The 21,687-nt window shown below is 41.4% G+C and overlaps 2 protein-coding genes across 7 annotated transcripts in view; one reads left to right on the top strand and one right to left on the bottom strand.

Annotated features, from left to right (window-relative positions):
- The window catches only part of GREB1L (GREB1 like retinoic acid receptor coactivator), a 115,755-nt gene extending 111,606 nt beyond the window's left edge, over nt 1-4,149 (top strand). The window contains 1 exon segment of the mRNA XM_067546856.1: nt 1,080-4,149. Within this exon segment, the coding sequence (XP_067402957.1) occupies nt 1,080-1,243 (164 nt within the window). The 3' untranslated portion in view covers nt 1,244-4,149.
- Nucleotides 4,150-12,164: 8,015 nt separating this feature from the next.
- Nucleotides 12,165-21,687, bottom strand: part of ESCO1 (establishment of sister chromatid cohesion N-acetyltransferase 1) — a 58,370-nt gene continuing 48,847 nt past the window's right edge. For 4 of the 6 annotated variants that reach the window (XM_067546808.1, XM_067546802.1, XM_067546814.1 and 1 more), the window contains 3 exons: nt 18,902-19,045; nt 17,583-17,770; nt 12,165-13,133 (listed from right to left, as the gene is read on the bottom strand). In XM_067546808.1, coding sequence (XP_067402909.1) covers nt 12,986-13,133; nt 17,583-17,770; nt 18,902-19,045 — 480 coding nt within the window. In that variant the 3' untranslated portion in view covers nt 12,165-12,985. Of the gene's footprint in view, nt 13,134-15,600; nt 16,797-17,582; nt 17,771-18,901; nt 19,046-21,687 lie in introns of those variants that run through there. The other 2 variants (XM_067546827.1, XM_067546824.1) reach the window with 2 other exon arrangements.

Genomic DNA, 21,687 nt, shown 5'->3' with positions numbered 1-21,687 from the left:
TCTTGGGCACCACACTGTTAGCCTCTTGCTATGTCAAAAATACACCATTTGTTCCTACTCTGTTTTCTTTTTCTTAGTCAGTACTTACTCCATGACAGCACTTGGTCTCTCAGCACAACTACTTAGTTTCCTTAACTGCCTTTTCTGATTTACATCAGTGAATTGCCTACTGTCCTAAATTCACTGCCAGGGTATGCAGGCCTAGTTACTTAGAAAATAGCATAATTAAATTTTTTGAGCAGGGTGAGGGAGGAAGCATATTCTAGAAGCTCTGACTGTGGAGAGGATGTGTGTGTGACCCAGACTTGCATAAATGGAAACTTCTGCAAGGTCATGGACTCTTCTTGTTACGTGTGTGTAAGGTGCCTAGCAAAGGATATGGCTACACTGAAAAAAAAACAATTCTTAATTTGGGTTAAAATAGCAGGGAAGGCATAGCAACTGAGCAGCTCGAGTTCAATCCCAGGCTCACCTTGTAGGCTTTAACTGCTAACACAAGTTAGGTTAGCTAATTGGAGTTCAAGTAGCAGTAAAAATCAGCTTCTAAGTTAAGAACACACCATTTTCTGCAATGTAGATATATGCACAGTGAGGCTCTGATTCTGGACTAGTGCCACAGGAGCTACTGCAGTATAAATAAATAAATTTTAAATGAATGCTCCCTTAGTCCTGCCTTGAATCCTCTTTCATTTGAAGTGGCTTTGTCAGACATCTTGTGCGTGATTTCAGGTTTGGATTGTAGAGAGAGAGGTCTCTTCCCCAAAATCCCTATTTCATTGTCAACTGCTGAATGTCAAATATGTTTTGCAGTATTTTCTTCCCAGTGTACTCCTTTTAGTCACTTTTGCAGAGGTGTTTGCCCAGTCTCTCAGGGTTCACTTGCCATATCTGAGACTGATCATACTGGGTACTCTGTTCATGTCAGATACCTTAACAGACTCTTGGGAGCTTATTAAGGATTTGTGTGGAAAAGGCCTCAAAAGTAGTGGAAAGTTTTTTTATTTTTTGTCTTTTTAAAAATGAGGCAAGAAAATTGGTCTTGTATGTTACTTAAAGCTGTATTTTATTTTTAATTTAAGGTGCCACCTTGTGTGTCATATGCCAAGACAGAAGCTCCTTACGTCAAACAATAGTCCGTTTAGAGCTGGAAGATGAGTGGCATTTTCGTCTCCGAGATGAGTTTCAAACAGCCAACAGCATTGATGACAAACCACTCTATTTTCTCACTGGACGCCACATATAAGCTTGATAGGAGACCAAATAACAAAGGAAAAGAAGAGAACTTGAGAGGTTTTGTTTGTTGGGTTTTTTTGTTTTTTGTTTTTTTGTTTTTTGGGGGCAGGGGTGAAGAAACAACCAAAGTACAATCACTGTGGAGCAAAGTGCAACCAATATTTATCTAGTCTACTCTAAAGGATTCCTCAAAATTCTAAAGTAGGCTTTGTTTTAGGCATACGTTTATCACTTCAGTTATGATTACAGGAGCTTGAATTCAAGTTAATTCCACATTAGTCACAGCTAATGAAACTAACACCACAGCCTACCAGCTGTCTCCTGTGACCTGAGAGGACAACATATTTTGGTTGAAGAAGAGTTCTCTTGTTTTTTTTGTACTATGCTAAGCTAGGGGAAAAAACTGACTTCAGCATCCACTAGCCTGAATGTGTAACACCAGACTCACACCATTGAAGATAATATGCTGAGGAGAGTCCTCCGTTTCTCTTCAGATCTGTACTTGGGTACAGTAATACTCAGGGGTTTGAAATTACAAAGTAACTTAGGTATTTGTATTAAAAGGAGTAGTCTTGTTCTCTCTCTGTGCAGTGTTACTTTAAAACGTGTAATTGTATATGTATTGAAATTGTGTCTTTGGCAAAATTTCCACAGGAGTTAAAAGTTTACTACTTAAACCTGAACAAATCAGTAAATGCATGGCAGGCATTTGCCCACACGCAGGTTCTCCTAGTAACATTCTTTCACCCTCTTTCACAAAAATTCTACTCCACAGTTAAAAAGTAACTGACTGGCCAGCATAATGAAAAATATTTCTTATACACAGTGTCTCTTCTGTTAGAGCAGTTAAACACCAGCAAAACCACTTGAAGATCTTAATAGTGTCAAAGGTTTTTAAAATTGTGAAACATCACCTTTTAGCTGGTACATACAATTTTCTTGTACGTCAGATTTTAAGTGTAGGTTTGATTGAATGCAATTTGCTCTGGGTATCCTTCATCATTCACCTACAGGAGTGTGTAGAGTCCTGAGGTGAGATTTTTATTGTTGTGGCTTCTTTTGAGAACTTACATACCCTACCCAGAAAGGAATCGTAAAATAGTAAGACAATGTTCAAGAGTGTGGCAGCAGATATGAACTGAGTTTGATATCTAAAGTGAGCCAAAATGGGGTGAGGCACAATGGTTTGGGACTTTTCCTTAGCCTACTGAAAATCACTTCACAAGTGAGCTGGGATCAATCACAAGAGAATCTGCCCATAATCAAGGAGGTCTGTTTGAATACGGTACCTAAAACAAGTTGGTCCTTTCATTTTGAATACTAAACTTTTGTAAATATTGGCTGTAGTGATCATGCATTGTTCTTAAAACATATTATTCTGTTCTCTTAAAATAATTGCTCTTCTGTTGTTCTAGAATTAACCTAGTGCACTAGCACTTGATGTCAGGGTTATAGGTGTTCACCAGTTTTACTAGTGCAGTTAACATTTTTAGTAGTATTCACTGTTTTATATTAGTTACTCAACTGAGATTTCCATATTTTATATTATATAAAAACTAACCTTTCCCCACACACTCTCCTCTCTCTACCCCCTTAGTTAAAAAAAATGCAGCCTCCTTTGTAAGATAAAAATCAATATTCACTGCATTGTGTTTTTATGAAGTTCTTAACACACACTTTATAGGTGACCTGCCAGTCAACTGAGAAGGGCCTGCCAAAACTGCATTTTGAACAAAGTGTTAATCAAGCAACTTTTTTATGATGATGTTTACAGATAATGAAAAACATAATATATTAGATTGAAGCTAAAAAGGAAAATAATGGTTTGCATATCTGTGGATTTTAATATAGCTTAACTGTGAGGCTGTCAATGTAGCATATTTCAAATTAATAACCCTTTTTTTAAAATTTAAATATTTTTAATTGTCCTTCATATAGGACTAGCCTTATGTTTTAAAACATACCTTAATTTTAATTTAGCAGACATGGGGATACAAAGGTATATTTTCAAGCTTTTGGTTACACCTGAATGCATTTCAATACTTCTAGTTTGCTGGAAGGGCTTAGAACTGATTTGAATAACGTGAGTTTTAGTTTGGGTAAAAATTTTAGAAATGTTACTGTATTCTGCAAGTTTGAGGATATAAAATGTTCAAAAGTGGTTTCCTTTATGTTTGTGTACTTGATGTTTGCACTAAGTTCTTAAAATTCCAGGTGCTAAGACTATTTTGATGATGATTATTTAGCCCTGTGGTAAAGTGGTGCGAAATTGTCCTGATGGTTGAGAATGAAATCAGAAAGCTGGCATATCTGCCTTCCATTATCAAATGAGCAATTGGTTTCTATAACACTTTATTCTCCAGTGGAGAGGGAAGGTTTTTGGCAACACTTTCTTTTGAAGACTATATCACTATAAATCTTTACTTAAAAGAATCCTGGGTCGGTCTGCTTGAAAACTACAGCTCACAGTCCTTGAACTCATGGGAAAGAGACCATACTTTGACATCTAGAGTCCAACTGTTCTGTTTTGTTTTTAAGCCTTATCATCGAGGCCACTCTTATGAATGTATTAAATAGGCCAGCATTATATTTTACCTGGAGACATGTTAAATCTGGACATGTTTGACAGGTTAAGTTCACAGGTTAATAAATATTGAATGTAAACTAAGATTTGAATGAAAATCATATTCAGATGTTTCTTGCTGTAATTTATGCAATTGCTTTTTGTGACTTTTGGAAGGGGGTTAAAATGTTGCTTTTAGTGTAAAATTTTCTTAACCAAAACTTGGTGAATTTAGCTTCACTAGTCAGTCTACCTCACATTTTATTGTTTATTAATTAAAATTGTCTGCAGTTGTGGTTACAGTATGTTTATGATGTGCTTTCATTAAATTTGATTAACATATTAAATTGCCATTTAGCAGACTACATTTTCTTAAGATTTGTTGTATGACAGGATGGGTATTAATTTTTACCACAAGATGTCCTTATATATGTCCTTTAATATAATCCTAAATTTGCTCAGTATTAAGCAGTTGTGCTGTCATATCTCTTCCACAACTGCCATAATTTTTCAACAATTAGTAGTAATTGTGTTGCATAGTACTAAAAGTGGTGAGATAGGTTGGCTTTGATTCAGATAAGCAATTTATTGTAGTGGTCTGTGCTTTAAAATGACCTTTTTTGAAAATCTTAACTGACAGTTCACCACCACCTTCACCCGAAGGATTAAAAGTTAGATTGGTGGCAGGATATGATCAGTTTCAAAAGGCTGTGCGCCTATTCCATTTGACTGAGCTAATGGGGCTTAGGGCCAGGCAGGGATTCTTTGCTTGCACTTTCAAGTAGTTGCAGTTCCATTGAGTTTTTACAATTGAAAGCACCCTATTTTTAATTGTAAACTAATTTATTCAGGAGTCTCAAGCTAGCCCTCAGGAGGATATTGTGCTACATAAAATCACAGCACCAATTTGGCAAATTTTGCATTGATTACTGCTACAGGGCAAGGTTGCAAGATGAATGGTCAGAATGAGGCGGGACAAGTTGCGCCATTTATACTTGCTATTTGCTGGTTTACTCTCTCTGACACAGAGATTCCTTTGAAAAGCAGGCATCATTAGGACAGATTAAACCTAAGAATACATCACCCTGTAAAACAGTTCTATAGAGTATTAGTTTAAACCCCCCCCAACATTAGACACTCTGAAATTTAAAGTACCAACTAAAACTACCCTCATTTGGGCACAGGGCTTTTTTATCCAGCTCACCCTGCCTACATTTCCAGTGCAGGAAAACACTATCATCACTTACAGTGAGCTGCCACTTCCCAAGAATTTACAATCTCAAACATACTCATAAGGGTTGGGTAAAGAAAAGATTTAAAAAAAAAACCCTAATCTTATGCACTCATCTTTTATACTTATAATGTTATTACCCACCCTCGTTGTCTTGTTTTACTCCCCTATGAATGACATATCAACCTTTATCCCTTTTGCTTACCCACCCATACCATTACAATCCATGTGTTATGTAGATAAAAACGTCTCTGACTGTTTCTCCTGATGTCAGTTACCAGGAGTTCCTCATGACCAGGTCACAAATCAGGATATGGGAAAGCTGTTTACAGGTCCTAGTTCCTTACAGGGGACTTTGAGAGCCAGACAGACCAGGTTGCTGGTGGAGCAGAGCTTTTTCTGAAGCCCAGTGTTTCCCACAATTGTGTGCATGCGCAGTTCCACAGGTGAGTCAAAGTTGAAGTGCACAGCCCATGTTGGCAATGCCCCTTTTCTCCAGCTTGCCACTGTATCATCTGCCTCTGCAGCAGCAGTCAGTTGTGATTATCTTTGCTCATGCCCTTTCCTTTGCCTTTTTTTCTTCATTGGGGGGTATAGCATGCAGCTCTCTTTCTCCTCCTCTCCAGTACCTCCCCACTGAGCTACTCTGTCTCCCTTTGGGATGGCAGAGCAGCCACGCAAGCACAGGGCTAAGCCGAAACACTGCACCGTCTGTGAGACAATTTTAACAGGCTCCATGGATGGCAAATTATGCTATGCCTGGTGACAGCTCGTCCGACCTTAGCACTGCTAGGGTGTAGAGCACGGAGATGGAGAGGCATGTTGGACCCCAAGGGCCCCTAAGAAGCCATGACTCTACCACAGAACAGAACTCGGAGAGGCTCTAAGGATGAGGAGGACTTCATTCAGTTGAGCCCAGGCATAAGTCCTGGGGCCATTCAGGACCATAAGGATAAGTTCTTAGCCCTTCCCCTACCCCTTGAGTCCTGAAATGAGTCCTTAGTGCTATGGGGAAAGAAGCAGGGCTAACACTCAGCCCCCTTTTCTCCAAGCTTGAGTTAGGCAACTGTGGCAGCGAGTTCCCATACCCTGAGCTGAGGGAGTAGGAGCCTATATAGAAGGACTCTGAGGGAGAGGTTTCCTGCACAAGGCAAGCCGCAAAAGACACCGCCCAGGGCATAGCCACGTGTCCACACCTGCAAAAAGCCCATAATATACTCATCCTTCAACTCAGACCCCTCACCCGCTAAGTGTGTTTGTTATCAGACTCTGATTCTGAGCAGGACACAGACAAACTGCAACACAGGCTTCTTCCCTCTGAGATGTTTGAAACCACATACAAAAAAACACTATCCCCTATACAGATCCAAACTGAGAAGCCCTTGAGGACAGCCCTCAAAGCAAATACCTTTCCAAAGCAGCAATTCCCCTGCACCCATCCTTTGAGGTAATTGGCAGGCATGCAAACCTTCTGAACAAGGCAAACACAGTAACAGGCCCACTCAGATTCTGCAAGCTCCAGGAGTCAAAAATGCCATCATTGAGGTGGCCATGGACAAAGCAGCAGTAGCACCTCTAGCAAGGGATATGGTTATTCCAGCCAAATGAGACTTCTTTTCCAAGGGTGCATCAGATAGGAAGGTGGAAACCATCTTCAGAAGGGACTTTGCTCTGAGAGTGGCTGAGGAGGCATGTCACAGGAGCCACTTGCTTTAAGCCACAATGTCATGGCTGGAGGACCTTAAAGCCCTTAAGGGTAGAAACCAAACTGATTAAGTCTATGCTTAAGAAAAATCTCTCTAGCAACAGCATTCATGGCAAATGCTTCAGTGGATGCCAGGGCCATGGCATCTAACTCTGATGGCAGGAGACACATATGGCTTCATCTATTGAAAGTTGATATTCCAAAAAAGTCCTGTGCTACTCTAAATTCCCAGGATCTCTCCTCATTGCAGAAAAATTGGTAAGACAGTGTCTGAAAAAAAGCTTAAACCAAACAAACCTTCCCCTCTTCCACTTAGCACTCTAAGGAGGGAATACAAACCCACTTTCTAACAGAGCTGCTCCTTCTATCTACATTCCTCACTGAGGTTTTAGAGGAAAGATAACGTATATCAAGGGAAAACCTTGGAAACAGGTAGCAAACAGAAAACTTAGCAGAAGTCATGTAACTTCCAAAAGCCCTTGATGATGAATGAATATACTTTTGCCCAGACCTGAACCTGGGAAGCAGGATTTCCCTTTTTCTGGACAAAAGCCATTGCAGGCTTTTGAGATTAGCTTACACCATGAATCGCTACCAGTACCAAAAACTTCCATTCTGTCTCTCATCAGCCTCCAGAGAATTTCTGAAGATGCTAGTGGTGATCATAGCCAGACTCTGCTTCCAGGGCATTTACATGTATCTTTTTTTTTGGACAACGTCTTAATCAGAGCCTTGTCCCAGGCTGTAGGACACAGCACCATGGCTTGGAATCTGGATCTGCTACCAATGTATGATTCATAATATGATCATTACCTGAGTGTAGAGTGAGCTGTATCAACAGCACAGATCTACCTATCAGTAGATCGTTTCCCAAAGATTCAGCATTTGATATGCACACTGGTCAAGTGTAGGAACCCAACCACTGTGCAGTGTCTTCAGCTGCTGCGCCTCCTGGTCTCATGCAAAGGGATCACCCCATGGGTGAGATTCCACATCAGGTGCCTTCAGGCTTTTTTCTGAAAGTAAGGACCACTCCTTGGAGTGCAGGCAACTTCAGCTGCATGTCCTGAAACAGGGCCCCAACTCGCAAGATAGTGGGCAGTATAGAAAATCACCCACTGAAGTCTTCCCATCTGCTTTCTAAAGACTGTCAGGTTCTCACTACCTTTGCCAGTTTGAAGGGATGGGGAGCACACTTGAGCCCTAAAACATATAGGGCATCTGCAGCCGTGAGAAAAAGGACCACAGCATTGATCTCTTGGAACTCAGGGCAGCCAAATTAGCTCTTCTAAGATTCCAGAGACACATGGAAGGAAATCATGTCCTGGTCTAGTCCAACAACATGACAATGGCTGAATACATAAACAACCATGGAGGGACAAGTAGCACAGCTCTATATGGAGAAGCAATGGAGATAATGGAATGGGCAGAAACAATTCTCCCTGAAGACAATCCACATAAAAGGAGAGCTGAACCAAAAGGCAGACTGGCTCAGATGATGCAACATCAGTAACTCAGCAGGGTGCCTAAACGAGAAAGTCCTCCTTCACACTCCCTCCTACAAAGCTCCTCTACTCCCCCCTTCCACAGCCTTGCCTTTGTCACCCCCGGACCCTTCCACCTGCTCAGCTGTGGATGGCATTCCACATGCAGCCGGCTGAGCTTCTTGAGGCTGCCCTCCCCTCTGCAGGCCCCACCCCAGGACATGCTGTGGTGGCAATAGGGCCCGTCCACTTGTCTGAGAGTGACAGAGGGGGCCACCCCCTTGTCCCGAGTGGAGATGGAGATGGGCACAGAAGCAGGGGGGCAGCCATGGGGGCCAAGTACTCAGGATCACCAGCGGTGACAGGGCTCTCCACCTTTTGAACCCCCTGGCGTGTACTCCAGGAGGTGAGGGCAGCTTTGCTTCCCGCTGCTCAGGTTCACCTCGAATGGGTCCTGGGAGAGGGCGCTCCCCGTCCCCCTTTCAGTCCTAGTACTCCAGATCTTTTAATCGGGCCCAGCCCCGCATGCCCCCCTGACCACCCTCTCCCCAGGCACCGAGCTGGCTGCTAGACTTGCAGCTGGTCTATTTCCGAACTGTGCCCAGAGACAATCTGTATATGCTCCGTGCTCCAAGCTCTTCATTTCCTCACCCTCATGTCCTGCCCAGATACCAAAGGGTGGGACCTGATACCACCTGTGGAGGGTGAGGACACCCGATGGGCCAGTCTCTATTCCACCTTGATGCTGCAGCCCACCAGGGACATCAGTTGGCAGATCCTTCATGGAGCCGTGAGCACGGGCATGTACTTGGCACAGTTCACACCTCCCCCTTTCGTGGTGTGAAGGAGAGGTAGATGTGCACCAGGTCAAGTGCACCAGGCTGCAGCCCCTGTTCCGGCCTCTCCAGGAGGTTCTGGCTGCACTTTTCCCCGCACCTGTTTCTCTATGCACACCCCATCCGAGGACCCACAAAGTCACGGGACCTCCTCATCAACCTCCTCCTCGCGCTACTGGCCAAGGTGGCCATCTAGAATACCAGGGAGAGGAGGTTGGCTGAGGGGGTGCTCTGCAACGGTAGGGCCTATTTCCGTTCATCCGTTCGTGCATCCCAGTAGTTCCTCTGGGCAGTGTTCGCTAGCTCCCTAGATGCCTTCTGGGAGCAGTGGGTGTTGTCTAGGGTTCTCTGCTTGGTGTCCCCTTCCAGTTCCCTCCATTTGACCCTCCATGCCTTTTCCTGTTTTCTCCTTAGTTGTCCCCCAAAATCAATTGAGGGCCAGGTCCAGTGGCTCCTCCCCTTAGGATTAAGGTATGTGAAGAGGTACTCCAATCGCTTAGCTGGGACACAGTAGTTATTTTTGGCCCTTTTTGACGTTGGTGTCAGTGAAGATGGCATTTGCCACAGGGTCCTGACAACTTTGAGCACCCCTTCATGCACGGCACGAGCTGGGCCAGTACCGCTGCTGCCAGTACATCAAAGAGGGTGTCCTGAGTATCCTTGAGCTCCTCCGCCTCTAGACCCAAGTTGGAGTCCATGTTTTTAAAGAGCTTTGGTGAGCTCTGAAGTTGTCTAGTGGGTCTGAGGAATGAGGATGACAGAATCAGGGGAAGAAGTAATCCTCCTGTGCTTGGGGCTTGGTGCCATGGTCTGATGCAGAATCCTGAGCCTCCTTCTGGGCCACTAGGAGCGGTATGAGTTGCCATGGGAAATGCCGATGGATTCCCATAAAGCCATTGAACAGACCATTGGCTTTGGGGCCAGCCTTTTGATGTTGATGGTGGCCAGGTCGGGGGTTGGAGTCCTCTTCTGCATCTGAAGAGGACTTCTCTCGTGGTGACCAAGGAGGAGCTGTAGATGCCTCTGCTTGGTAACAATATAGCACCAGCAAACGGTGCCATAGGGAGAGAGAGACCAGCGCTGTGAATCCCATGAATGATGGTATCCCAATAAGTACCAGGGATCGGGGCCAGGAAGTTGAGGACTGATGCCGCAGAGAATGAAATCAGTGCTGCTCAGATAGGGGTGTCTCAACACAGGAGACCAGGAGAGCAATCTTGGCACCTGGCGCCGTGAGGACAGGGACTTCCTCTGCACTGATGACCGCTGTCCTGGTGATGCGGAGTAGTGCTGTGTCTCGGGTGTTCAGTACAAATGCTCTGGGGGCCCCATCATAGGCTTTCCCTTTGACAAGAGGGCTTTCCGTCTGCCCGGTACTAAGGGATGCCTAGGGGTTGGAGGGAACGGCAGGGGCATCAGGTCTCTCGCAACTTGAAATGCCTCCACTGTTGAAGGAATGGTTAACTTGAGAGGCCCCCTTTTGCTTGTTGGAGTTGGGAGGTGGCTTCCTCAAGGGGGCTGGTACCTTGGGTGGAAACCCATCCTTGATGTCCCACTGCAGGCAGCTGGAGGTCCCGTGCCCAGCACCCCTTTCTTGAATTTTTTTAGTGCAGAAGAACAGCCCTTCTTCGTGCATTGCTTCTTCTGCCTCTTCTTTGGGGATGGGGAAGTGGAACAGCACTACTAAGAACTCTGTGCACTCTGCACAGTAGCTAATGTCCTTGGAGGCTGGTCTCAATGCTGTGTCCATGAGTAGGGCTTTCAGCCAGATCTATTTTCCTTTGTCCCTGGTCTGAAGCCCTTGCAAATTTTGCACCTATCCTTCCTGTGCTCTTCCTCCAGACACTTCACGTAGCTGTCATGGGGTAAGCAAAAAAGGCTTGTTGCAGGTAGTGCAAGGTTTAAACCCCGGGGAACGGGACATGCCCCGCTTTGGGACAACATCCTTAACAGGACTACTAACACTACCTATAAATTATCTACAAACTTTGGAAACTAAACAAAACTGCTAAGAGTAGAACTAAGCACTTGGTATACCAATACAGAGATGGGTTCCAGCAACCATCATGAGCAGAAAGAAGAAACAGAGGGTGCAGGGCTGGTGGTGCCTCACATACCGCAGAATGTGCACAGGGCTCCAGCAGGCACCAGAGCCAGCCCTCCGGATATTGCAAAGGGGGAAAAAAATACCAGTAACCATGCAGCTGGGTGTGCACACACATAGAATGATGAAGAAGAAACAGCCACTGGAGCAGAGACTTGTACTAGGGGATCCCACACTGTCAGGGAATACCCTAGCTACCAAGCTATGGAGTCAGTCTCTCTTTCCCTGGCCCAAGAACTGCTCGTTGTTATGAATGATTCTGAATTGAGAAATATGAATCCCACATCAGGCAGAAGATGGAAGTGAATCATGGTGTTCTATCTACTGGGTGAACACCCTGAACACTAGGCTAAAACTTTTAGTGGCACTACCATCTTACAAATGGCAGCTAAGTCCTGGAAAAAAATGTTGTGGCCAAAACTATTCAGTGAATGGATGTTAAACTCACAAATAGATGCAGGTGGTCCAAAACTGTGTTTTTGACCAATAAACGATTCAGCAAAAATTCACCCAGCTCTTGTCTCTCTACTGATAACAGAAACAGATTCTCTCAGCCATTAGCTGTGGCTGCACTCGTACAAGCTGAAGACACAGTAGTAGCGATATGCTGGAAGTTACACTGTTGACCACCTGTGGACAAGAACATGCAATAAAATAATTTCTTTGCTGGAACAATTTAGTTTTGTAAAGAAAAGGTGAAATTATTTTTTTCCCCCCTCATAATTTTCCATCTCTATAGTACAGCCACAGATATTAGACCACCACTGCTACTCTTATAGTATCTGCTCTAAAAATGAATTATAGCATAGGGAACTATTCTCTAGGAAGTGTGAGGCTGTGTTGTAGTGAAGATAGACTATCAACAAGATTGTTTTGAATCAGGACTTTTCCTTTGGATGTTAATCTGATTAATGTTTCACCATTCAATATTTCACATGCAAGAACAAACACCAAAGACTACTTTCTTCACTCTGTTAGTATCAATATATCATCACTTAGGAAAAGAAAAAAGCTAATCAAGTATTTTATTTTTTTAATCTACAGTATATACAGATGGAGAAAGGCCACAGCAGTTTTTCAACATATAAACCCTTTTAAAGTGGAGGGCTTCATGAAAGAAGTACAAAGTGAAGTCCACTAATAAAGGCATATACCCAGTTCAGCATTGGAAGAAAGGTGAAGCATTCTCCTGTTTATATTTTGCAAATTCATCTTTCACAAATTTTTGCAAAATGTAACTTCCTTATTATAGAGAAACAAGTTAATTTAATCTGTTATTCATATTAATGCATATAATGCATAGAACCTTATCTAATTAATCTGTCAAGTTTATCAGCTATAAATAGTGCACTGTAATACTTTTAAGTTCTAATTGAGCACAGTTTTAAATTTTGACAAATGATCTTTTAAAATACCTTACTAAACATCTAGAACTGGTAGAGTATTAAAGATTACAATGCCAAGCAACACTGGTATATCACCATATTAAGAACTTCAATATGTACTCAGAGAGACCATAGTCCTTGCAATAGTTTACAGTCCACTATGAACAATATCTGCTGCATGTAAACATGACTAATTATAGATAAAAATACATCATAAACTTCTGTAAAAGATAACAAAATATCTTCTTTAAAAAACAGTTAGCCTATTACTGCACAATTTACAATTTTAATAAAATAGTACAACCTTCTGGTTGTTACCAGTCCTGAGTTCGTTGTAATAATAATTAAAAAAAAATAATGGCCCTAGCTCCTGGTCAGGGTTTGCACCCGCTCAGTACTTTTTAGCAGAAGTCTCCCGGTAACAGTTGCTGAAGGAATTCCACTCTAAGTATGGTACTGTCCATTGAGAAAGTTATATACCAGGAACTGGCCAGTGCCGCAGTACTGTGTTGCAAAGAGTTTTCCATCAGGAGTGGGGTCAGAGAAAGCAATTTCTTCTTTACTCAAGTATGAGCCATATATAAAATTACTCCTGTTTAAAAAAAGTAAATTAGTTATTTTCATGAAGTGATAATGCAAAAGTATATTTTTGTACCTTGAAAGTTACCTTTCTTCAATTATTTTTCAGGTCAGCTGATCCTTATGTGTCTTCACTCTACATGGAGCTTTAGGGGCAAAACCAGACCTGTCTATCACTGGCTGAGTGTTAAACCTCTTTCCCTGAACAGTCAGCCTAAGTAACTTTCCTAATACGTTTATGGGAGGGGGGCTGTAGCCATCAAATAGAGAATTCATACTTTAAGGCAGTGATTCCCAACCCATGGCCACAGGATCTTTCAAAGTGGCCTGTCACTCCATTCCTGTGGGCTGCAGAAGGGAGGCGCTGCTTAAGGACCCAGGTGAAGCGCGTTGCCACGGGGCTACAAGACTGGTGCAGGGTCCCTTCTGCAGCCGGAGGACGGGAGATAAGCACTCCTGTCTCCCTGGCTGTAACAGGGAGCATGGCAAAGCACTCCGCCTGGGTCCCTAGACGCTGGGGTGCACAGGACTACAGGACATGTGCCGACTCCCTGCTTCAGCCAGGGGGATGGGAGATCAGTGAGGAAGCAGCCTCCTAGTTGAACTCCTTCTGTCCGGCTGCAGGGGGGGGGGCACCTGCTGGTGGAGACTGGTGGCCCTTCAGGGTTGTAAAAATGATATCTGTGGCCCTCAAGCCAAAAAGGTTAGGAACCACTGCTATACATTGTATGCATATATATGCATGTGTACTGCAGTATAAATTCTGTATTTGATTGGCTTAAAGCCTCTTTCCCCCTCACCCTATGTGCACAATCTGAGCAAACAGACATTGAGATTCCAGTTTCCAAAACAATGGATTGGCAGTATCAGTTGCATACAACAAATGAAGAAAATTTCCTTTCAGGTAAGAAAAGTTCTCCCATTCTTCATATTCATATCTACTGATCCTCACAGTCCTTTACAGAAGGAATTTGGAGCTAAAGAAAATGATTTAAACACGAGATATGTAGAAGAGCAGTCTGAGTTCCATGCTGTGCCATTACATTAAGTACCTACCTGCTACCGGCATTGCAAGTCTTGGATGTCCACTTTAAGGTATAACAAATAAACTGGTTACCAGGTGCCTGCCTGGCATATTTCCTATTAATATATTACCTCTTGGGCCACAAAGCTATTCATTCAATAAAGATTTCAGAGGATAGAGGAAGCGTTCCAATATGCCCCACAGAAGCTAGGTGATGGATAGAGTTGATAGAATATGATTTTTAAAAATAATTTTGATATAAAAAATATAAAAATTCTTAAACATCTATTCAAATTTTCACACTGTGGGAAACTGTGGAGGAGTCCGACAATTATTTAATTACACTAGATGCTGAAATTCAAAAATGTAATGCTTTATAACCATTAGAACATGAATTTTCAACATCAGATGTCAAAATATACAAAGTAAATATCCTTAAATCAAAGTAAATTCCCATACAGCTTTTTTTTTAAACTTTTCCTATCTGTACATTTTGATTATCAATACAATTTGGTTTGGTGTGTGTGGGGGGTAAGGGGGTGTGAAATCTACCTTTACCAACATTTACCAATTAAAAATTAAATCCTTCCAAGCCTACTGAGAGTATTTTTGTCTGTAGGGGGAGGTAGGGAGGTTTTTCAAGTCTGATTTCATGTGTGTCTTGAGAGGTCTGTGGGCATCGATGATGCTACCAGTTTTTAATTGAAGGCACTCTGTTGGGAAAAGAATGAAGCCAAGGCAGTTTCTTGTGATGTGTAAAAAGGTAGTGTTTCATTTCTGAATAAAAACCAAAATTATTTCAAATACTACTTTAACTGCAGAACCCTAGCATTGTCTTCTGTACTGGTACAGCTATCAGAAATACAACCTAAAGCTTTCCATATAAGTCAGTATGTGCTTAAGAAGGTGTTGATATGAGGTCAACCTATCATAGTCCCAGCATGCAGATCTTTGGCCAGATTAGGTAGAAATCATGCTCCGAGAAACTATTTGACACCAGGATAAAAGTAGATCTTGCCTGGTTTACAATGTTTACAAACAACATGGCTGAATGATGTGCTTTCAAGATGTTTACCATTAAAGGCAGTATGAAGAGGAAAAAAATTAGGTCTGTCCCCTTTTGTTTACATATGAATATAAAGGTGGGCGAAAAGGATTATTCTCTCCTTGACTTTTATCACAGGAATATCAAGTCTTTGCCCATTTTGCTCCTTGTAGAACCCAGGATTCTAGATTTGGTGATCTCCAAGACCTGAACTGAAAGGCAGGACCTTAAACAATTAAGAAAAACAACACGAAAAACAAACAAAACTCTCCCAATTCTGTTGTTAAAAGGGACATCAAGGGACTAACCTGAAAAAATTCCAGAATCTGATGGATATTCATATATCTGGATAGGATCTGTTTATCAAAAATTGTATTTCAACCAAATAGAATTGTGACTCTGGATGAAACACCCTTTGGGAAGAGTAAGGTGAAAACAATCTCTTTTTATATTTAAAATCTTCCAGGAGTGCCCAAAATATATCAAGAATATTTTACGCTGAAGTAAGGTTAGCAGTTACCTACCCTTTACTGCATTTAAGACCATGTTTCTTGCTAGGAATCTAGGGATGCTCCTAGAGATCTTACACAGATGTTCATCTCATTGTTTTGGAGCACATATCTGCTGAGGAGTCTGTTAAAGCTAGAATGATTCTAGTGAAACAGGTAACCAATGCTGAATCCAAGGCCTGATGAAAATATCTCCATAATTTTGGATTAGGATCTAATCAGCTGTGAGAAGGGCCCTTTCTAGCAGGATAACTGTGTCTTTAACTAAGGAATATTTAGATTTAGTGAACTGCTATGTAAAGTGAGGAAAAATTCCTTGTTGGACTCTGATGAAAATCAGTCACAGGTGTTTTTGCTGCCTCCCATCTCTAGCATCTCCTTCATTTTGCTTATCACATCTCATCCAAGAAGGATGATCTCAAGCAATTCTGAAAAGCAAATATTATGTTACATTTTTACTTCCCCATGATGCGATTCAGAAATAGTTGTTAGTGGTTTTTTTTTTTTTGTTTAAGATTATCTCTTTGGAGCAGAGGTTTCTATCTTTTTGAGGTGAGGGGGGCAAGAGCACTCCTGGATTTAAAACCTACTTTTTTTTAAATGAGGCAAGGGGTTTTGGTGCTGGGCCCACGAAGGAAGATCCCTAGGTTCAAGAGAGAATGCATCCCTAAAACAGAAAGGGAGGGAACTGGTATCTACAGCAGTAAACATGTCTTCCAATCTAAGTGGACATTCCAACTGTATGTCTGAGGACCTTGCTACCCAATGCTGCAGAGGCCTCATAGGTAAGAAAGCTTACTACTGGAAATGTTGGTACAGTGAGCAAGAAAGCACTATGCTCTGCAATGATAATATCAAGTTGCTGTGAGAACGGCTATTGAGCTCAGCTCTCCACTCACCCTGGACCCAGTTAGGGACTTCTGCTGTCTGCCTGTCAGAATTTTCTATATGGGAACAGAAAAGGTAAAGCTCCCCTTCAATGCAGGTCTGGACAAGGAGTTATAAGCAGCATTTTCTGATTCTTTACTTTTTAGATTTGTCTGACGTTTACCTCAGACACAAGAGTCTACTGCAGAAGGATTTGAACTCATAGGGTCCCTGAAAATAGAATTAAAGACAAATTATCAAAATACCAGCTTTAGAAAAAAATATTAATATAAAGATTCTAAAAACAAATGTTCTACAAAGGGAGCCCATAGTCTGTTGTGGGGAGAAAGGGGGGAAGTGAACAAACTGGCTGGTTCTTTGTTGGGGGAGGGGGCCTTATTGATTGATGATTGAACACAACTAAACTCTATGCAACCCAAACCTACTGTAAGGCTCAGTGGACCTAAATGGAGTGAAAAAAGTCAGACTCAGAATAACGTTAAACACCACCACCTGTGGAAAGGTGTAGGCAGCTAAGAAGAATGCAGTAGGTAGCCTGGTGTTTTTGTACCTGTTAATGTCCCTTTTTCCATTCTCTTTTTTTCTGCTCTCAAAAATCTGGGAAATGTAACTCACAGATTAGGTGAAATAATGCAGGACACAACATGTTTTAGGGAAAAATTTTCAAGAGTGCCTTACTCCCCCCATTTTCATATGTCACTTAAGCACTTTTTTGAAGATTTTTTTCCCTGGTGTACTTTGACTAGTCCATTGTGGACATCATCCTATCAATTAATCTGACTCTTTACAATTGTATTCAAACAAAGTTTTCTAGGGTAGGCAAGCCTTATGAGAATACTGAAACTGCTAAAGGAAAGTCTGTGTAAAACTAAGCACAACTGTTAGTTTTAGGTTTATATCCACAAATTCATTGAAAAGGTCTTAAAAAACCCTAAAGATTAAATCAAAGATTGAGCCCCAAATTACTAAAAAAATAATTTTTTTTTTCAATATTACCTAAGACACTCTATCATCCGAGAAGCGATTTTCTTCCGACGCATCATGCTGAACACCCAGATTCGACTAATCCCACAGACAGCAGGCTCAGGAGAAGTTGAGCAGCACCAGGCTTTTTGTCGTTCAAATATGACTTTCTCATTTTCTGAGCGAACTTCTGGAATCTTCTCTTCTATTACTCTATAGCCCTGCAGATAATGACAAACTTTAAAAGCATGATTCATAACTCCACGCTGTGTTAGCAATGCTTGCACAGATAATCCAATCAGCTGTAAACAAACACTTCAGTTACACATACCTAGATGAAGCATGTTAATGTATAGGTATGTTCTCTCATCACAGTCTCAATGCACAGTCAAATTGTGGAACTCATTGCCAGGGGATGTTGTGAAGGCTAAAAGTATAACTTGATTACAAAAATTAGAAAATTTCATGGAGGATAAGTCCATCAATGGCTATTAGCCAATATAGCCAGGGACACAACCCCATCCTTTGGGTGTCCCTAAGCCTCTGAATGCCAGAAGCTGGGACTGGACAACGGGACAGATCACTCGATAAGATTCTGGTTCTGTTAATTCCCTCTGATGCATCTGGCACCAGCCACTGTCAGAAGACAGGATAGTAGGCTAGATGGCTATTGGTCTGTTACAGTATACAGTACGTCCATTGTTATGGTCACAACTTGAGTTTTATGTCTGTCCCCTTGATTTCAAAACTAGGGTAGAGGATTAAAAAGTATCAGGGAGATTTCATGTATGGCATTTCTTTAGTTTAGCTCCCAAGTGAATGTGATAGCAGTGAACAAAATGCAATTTAATTGGTACCTTATTATGAAATTCACTTCTATTTTTAGATTATTTTGTTTTTGTTTTTTGTTCCCTGTCCTGGAATACTCTTTGGGAAGGTTAGGGTGTCCCCTACTGTCACAAGCCTCTAAGATCAGAGCTTAAGTACACTGAGATATGAATAACTACATCTTGGAAATGCCCATGACAAAAAGACTTTTCCTGTTTGATACCTTAGTGAGATCTTTTTAATAATAGAGTTGTGAGTATTTTCTGTCCCCAAAGGAGTACCTTTGTACAGGACCACATGGTGTAGGATACAGACTGGTAAGTGCTGGAATTTCCAATAGATGGTAGAATTCCTGAGTTTAGCTATCACAAATATAAACCTAAACATCTTAAAATAGGATCACATTAGACACCAATGACCAGAACTGAGTATTTACTTCTGTTGCTCTAAAATACCTAAAGAATATAACTGGTCACTCAACACTGAATCCACAAAGTTTGCTTCTCTGGAATTTGATCACTTACCCACTGGATATGTTCTGCAATTAAACAACCAGTCACTTTTTTGTCATTAGAAATAAAGAGAAGTGTCTTTGTTCTAGAATAGCACATGAGTGGAGCTTGTTGGAATCCCAGGTCATTGTCTACCATCTCTCTAATCTCTTCAACCTGTCAAAATAATAAATTAAAATTAACATACAGTGTAAGAGCTGCAATGATATACACCCAACAAGAATTACTACACGTTTATGAAAAGATTCCAGACATTTTAAACAGATTGGAAGTATTTTTCCAGAAGTTTTAAGGATTACTCTAGAGATAATATATGGAAGATAGCTGTATGGATCTATTTAAAGAATGCTTAATGGCAAATATTAAATTCGACATTTCTTTTGGTCAGCTTCCAATAATTTCAAATGTGGTGTTAAGTCTTGTCCATTATCATTAATGTCTAAGGCCAGAAAACAGGATTCCTAAAATCAAGTGCAAACTTTGCTAATAAACCTAAACAGTGAATTAGGCCAGTAAATGTCCTAATCAAGCTCCATTATAGATATACAGCTCTCAAGACCTAATTTTAGATAAACACATTTTTTAAACTCTCAAAAATAAGACAACTCTCCCTCTAAGTCTGAATGTGAAGAGCAGGAATGGATTAGCAGACAAAATGTGAATGCAGAGCCAGCAATGTTCTGAGTTGACTGCATACTTCAGATAAGAATATTAGTAACATCAAAAATTCCAGGACTATCTCTAATTTAATTTTAATCTAATCCAGCAATCCTTAAACGTCATTGCATTGTGCCCCCTTTCTGACTACAAAAATTACTACAGGACCCTGAGTGGGGGGTTGGAGAGGGGAACGGAGGAGGGGCCCGAGCCCCACCGCCCCAGGAAGGTGTGGAGCCAGAGCCCGAGCCCCGCCACCCTGGGGCTGAAGCTCAAGTTTCAGCTTCAGGCCAGGGTGGCAGGGCTCAGGCTTCCCCCCAGGCCTCAGCAAGTCTAATGCTTGCCCTGGCGATCCCATTAAAATGGGGTCGTGACCCACTGGGGTCCCCAACCCTCAGTTTGAGAACTGATGATCTCTAATGTAATCAGAGACATTTTCTGTCAAAACTATAGTTCAAGAATAACCTTCAAAAAAGGTGGTACTATCTGTTCCATCTCCTCATCCAAGCTAAGTACAAGTTATGCAGCTTCATAAACTAGACCTGAACTACTGCTAAATAAACAATCAGCTGATTTGCAGAATTAAGTGTACAAATATTTGAAGTCACTGGTAGTAAGTGATAGGAATTGAGACTTCTCTCTCAGCCTTAAGACTTCCTGTACTTTGCACAGAAGTGTGTTGTGTCTTAAAAGATACTCTAGCAAATTAATTGGGGGTTTGAAATGACTGTGTCTCCCTCTCTCTGCTAGGGTATGTCAACAAAGCAAAGAAAAACCCACAGCTGGCCCATGCCAGCTCACTCAGACTCACAGGACTTGGGTTGCAGGGCTGTTTCATTGCTGTATAGACTGAGCCTGGGCTGGAGACTCTTCTGAGCTCTGGAACTCTTCCACTCCACAGGGTCCCAGGGCTTGCGGTGAGCTCAAATCCGGAAGCCTACATAGCAATGAAACAGCCCAGCAGCCTGAGTACAGCAAGACTGAGTTAGCTGGCATGGGCCAACCATGGGTTTTTCTTTGCTATGCAGAAACACCTTTAGAGGCTAAACAGCATCTGAAATATAAGCAGACAATATGCAAAAGTCTTACCTTAACATTATATTAAAATTGAGATTTTAATCCCAAAGAAGTCAGGTAATTCAGTGTAAGGTAGAGCATTTCATGTGATCACACAACATAAGGAGTAAGAGTAGTGCATATGTACATTTACTGTGAGATGAGACATACTAATTTAGAATATTCAACAGTCTCAATTTTTCATTAGGATCATACTAATAGTTTTGCCACATTATAGTGGAGAGTTAAGGCTATCATAGGACTCTATATTTCCTGACTTGTGTCATTAAATTCTCCACCTTACACTTTTTTTCAGGAATATCAGTCAAATACAATTAATTAAAAATAAGTAAGTGAGGGAGAAGTGTAACTAAAGCTGCAGAAGAAGGTTGCATGGAAAATGCTATCTGCAGCACAACAATACACGAATGTTCCATACTCTAATATCCCTGAGAGTCTTCCATTGATACCCTGTGCAGGCTAAAATCTGCTCAAGCTCATGAAATTTGAGCAAGCACTCTACTACAGCAAGTTAGCCATTTTTTTTTGTTGCATTATTCTCTGAAGTCTTGGGAATGAAGTAACAGAAGCAGTAATCATAGGTCTTGCACTTAATATTGCAGAGCACTACTGCTATGCCAAAAGGCAAGATATAAACTGTAATAATTTCTTCCCTATATGGAGTGCTTGTAATGTTTCAATAAATTTAAACACAAAGTAAAATTTGTTATACAAAAATCTACTTCATAAAAGTCAAAAGCTATTCCCCTTAAGCCTAACCAAGTCACAACTTCTTGTATATTTTGCTTAACTGCTAGAAATCTAAAATCTGTTACAAACACAATGAAATAAATTACTTCTAATCACTGACCAAATCACGGATACTTGAATACTCATTTTGACAATCTGTCCAACTGCAAGTTTACGGGTATTAGAAAATTTTGTAGAAGATGTTAAAGAAAAAAGATTTTGATACTAAAGATTTTTGATACTTTGTTACAATTAATTTCAGCCTTGACTTTCTCTTGGATTTATCTGAATTTAGATTGCATTATTTGAACTACAATGAAAAACTGACATGCGCA

The sequence above is a fragment of the Emydura macquarii genome, unplaced genomic scaffold (genome assembly GCF_026122565.2).
Source record: "Emydura macquarii macquarii isolate MOO-44397 ecotype Brisbane River unplaced genomic scaffold, CSIRO-AGI_Emac_v2 contig_212, whole genome shotgun sequence".
In the NCBI taxonomy this organism is placed as follows: Eukaryota; Metazoa; Chordata; order Testudines; family Chelidae; genus Emydura; species Emydura macquarii.
Note: the sequence above shows the minus strand (reverse complement) of the source record. Positions and strands in the feature narration are given on the sequence as shown.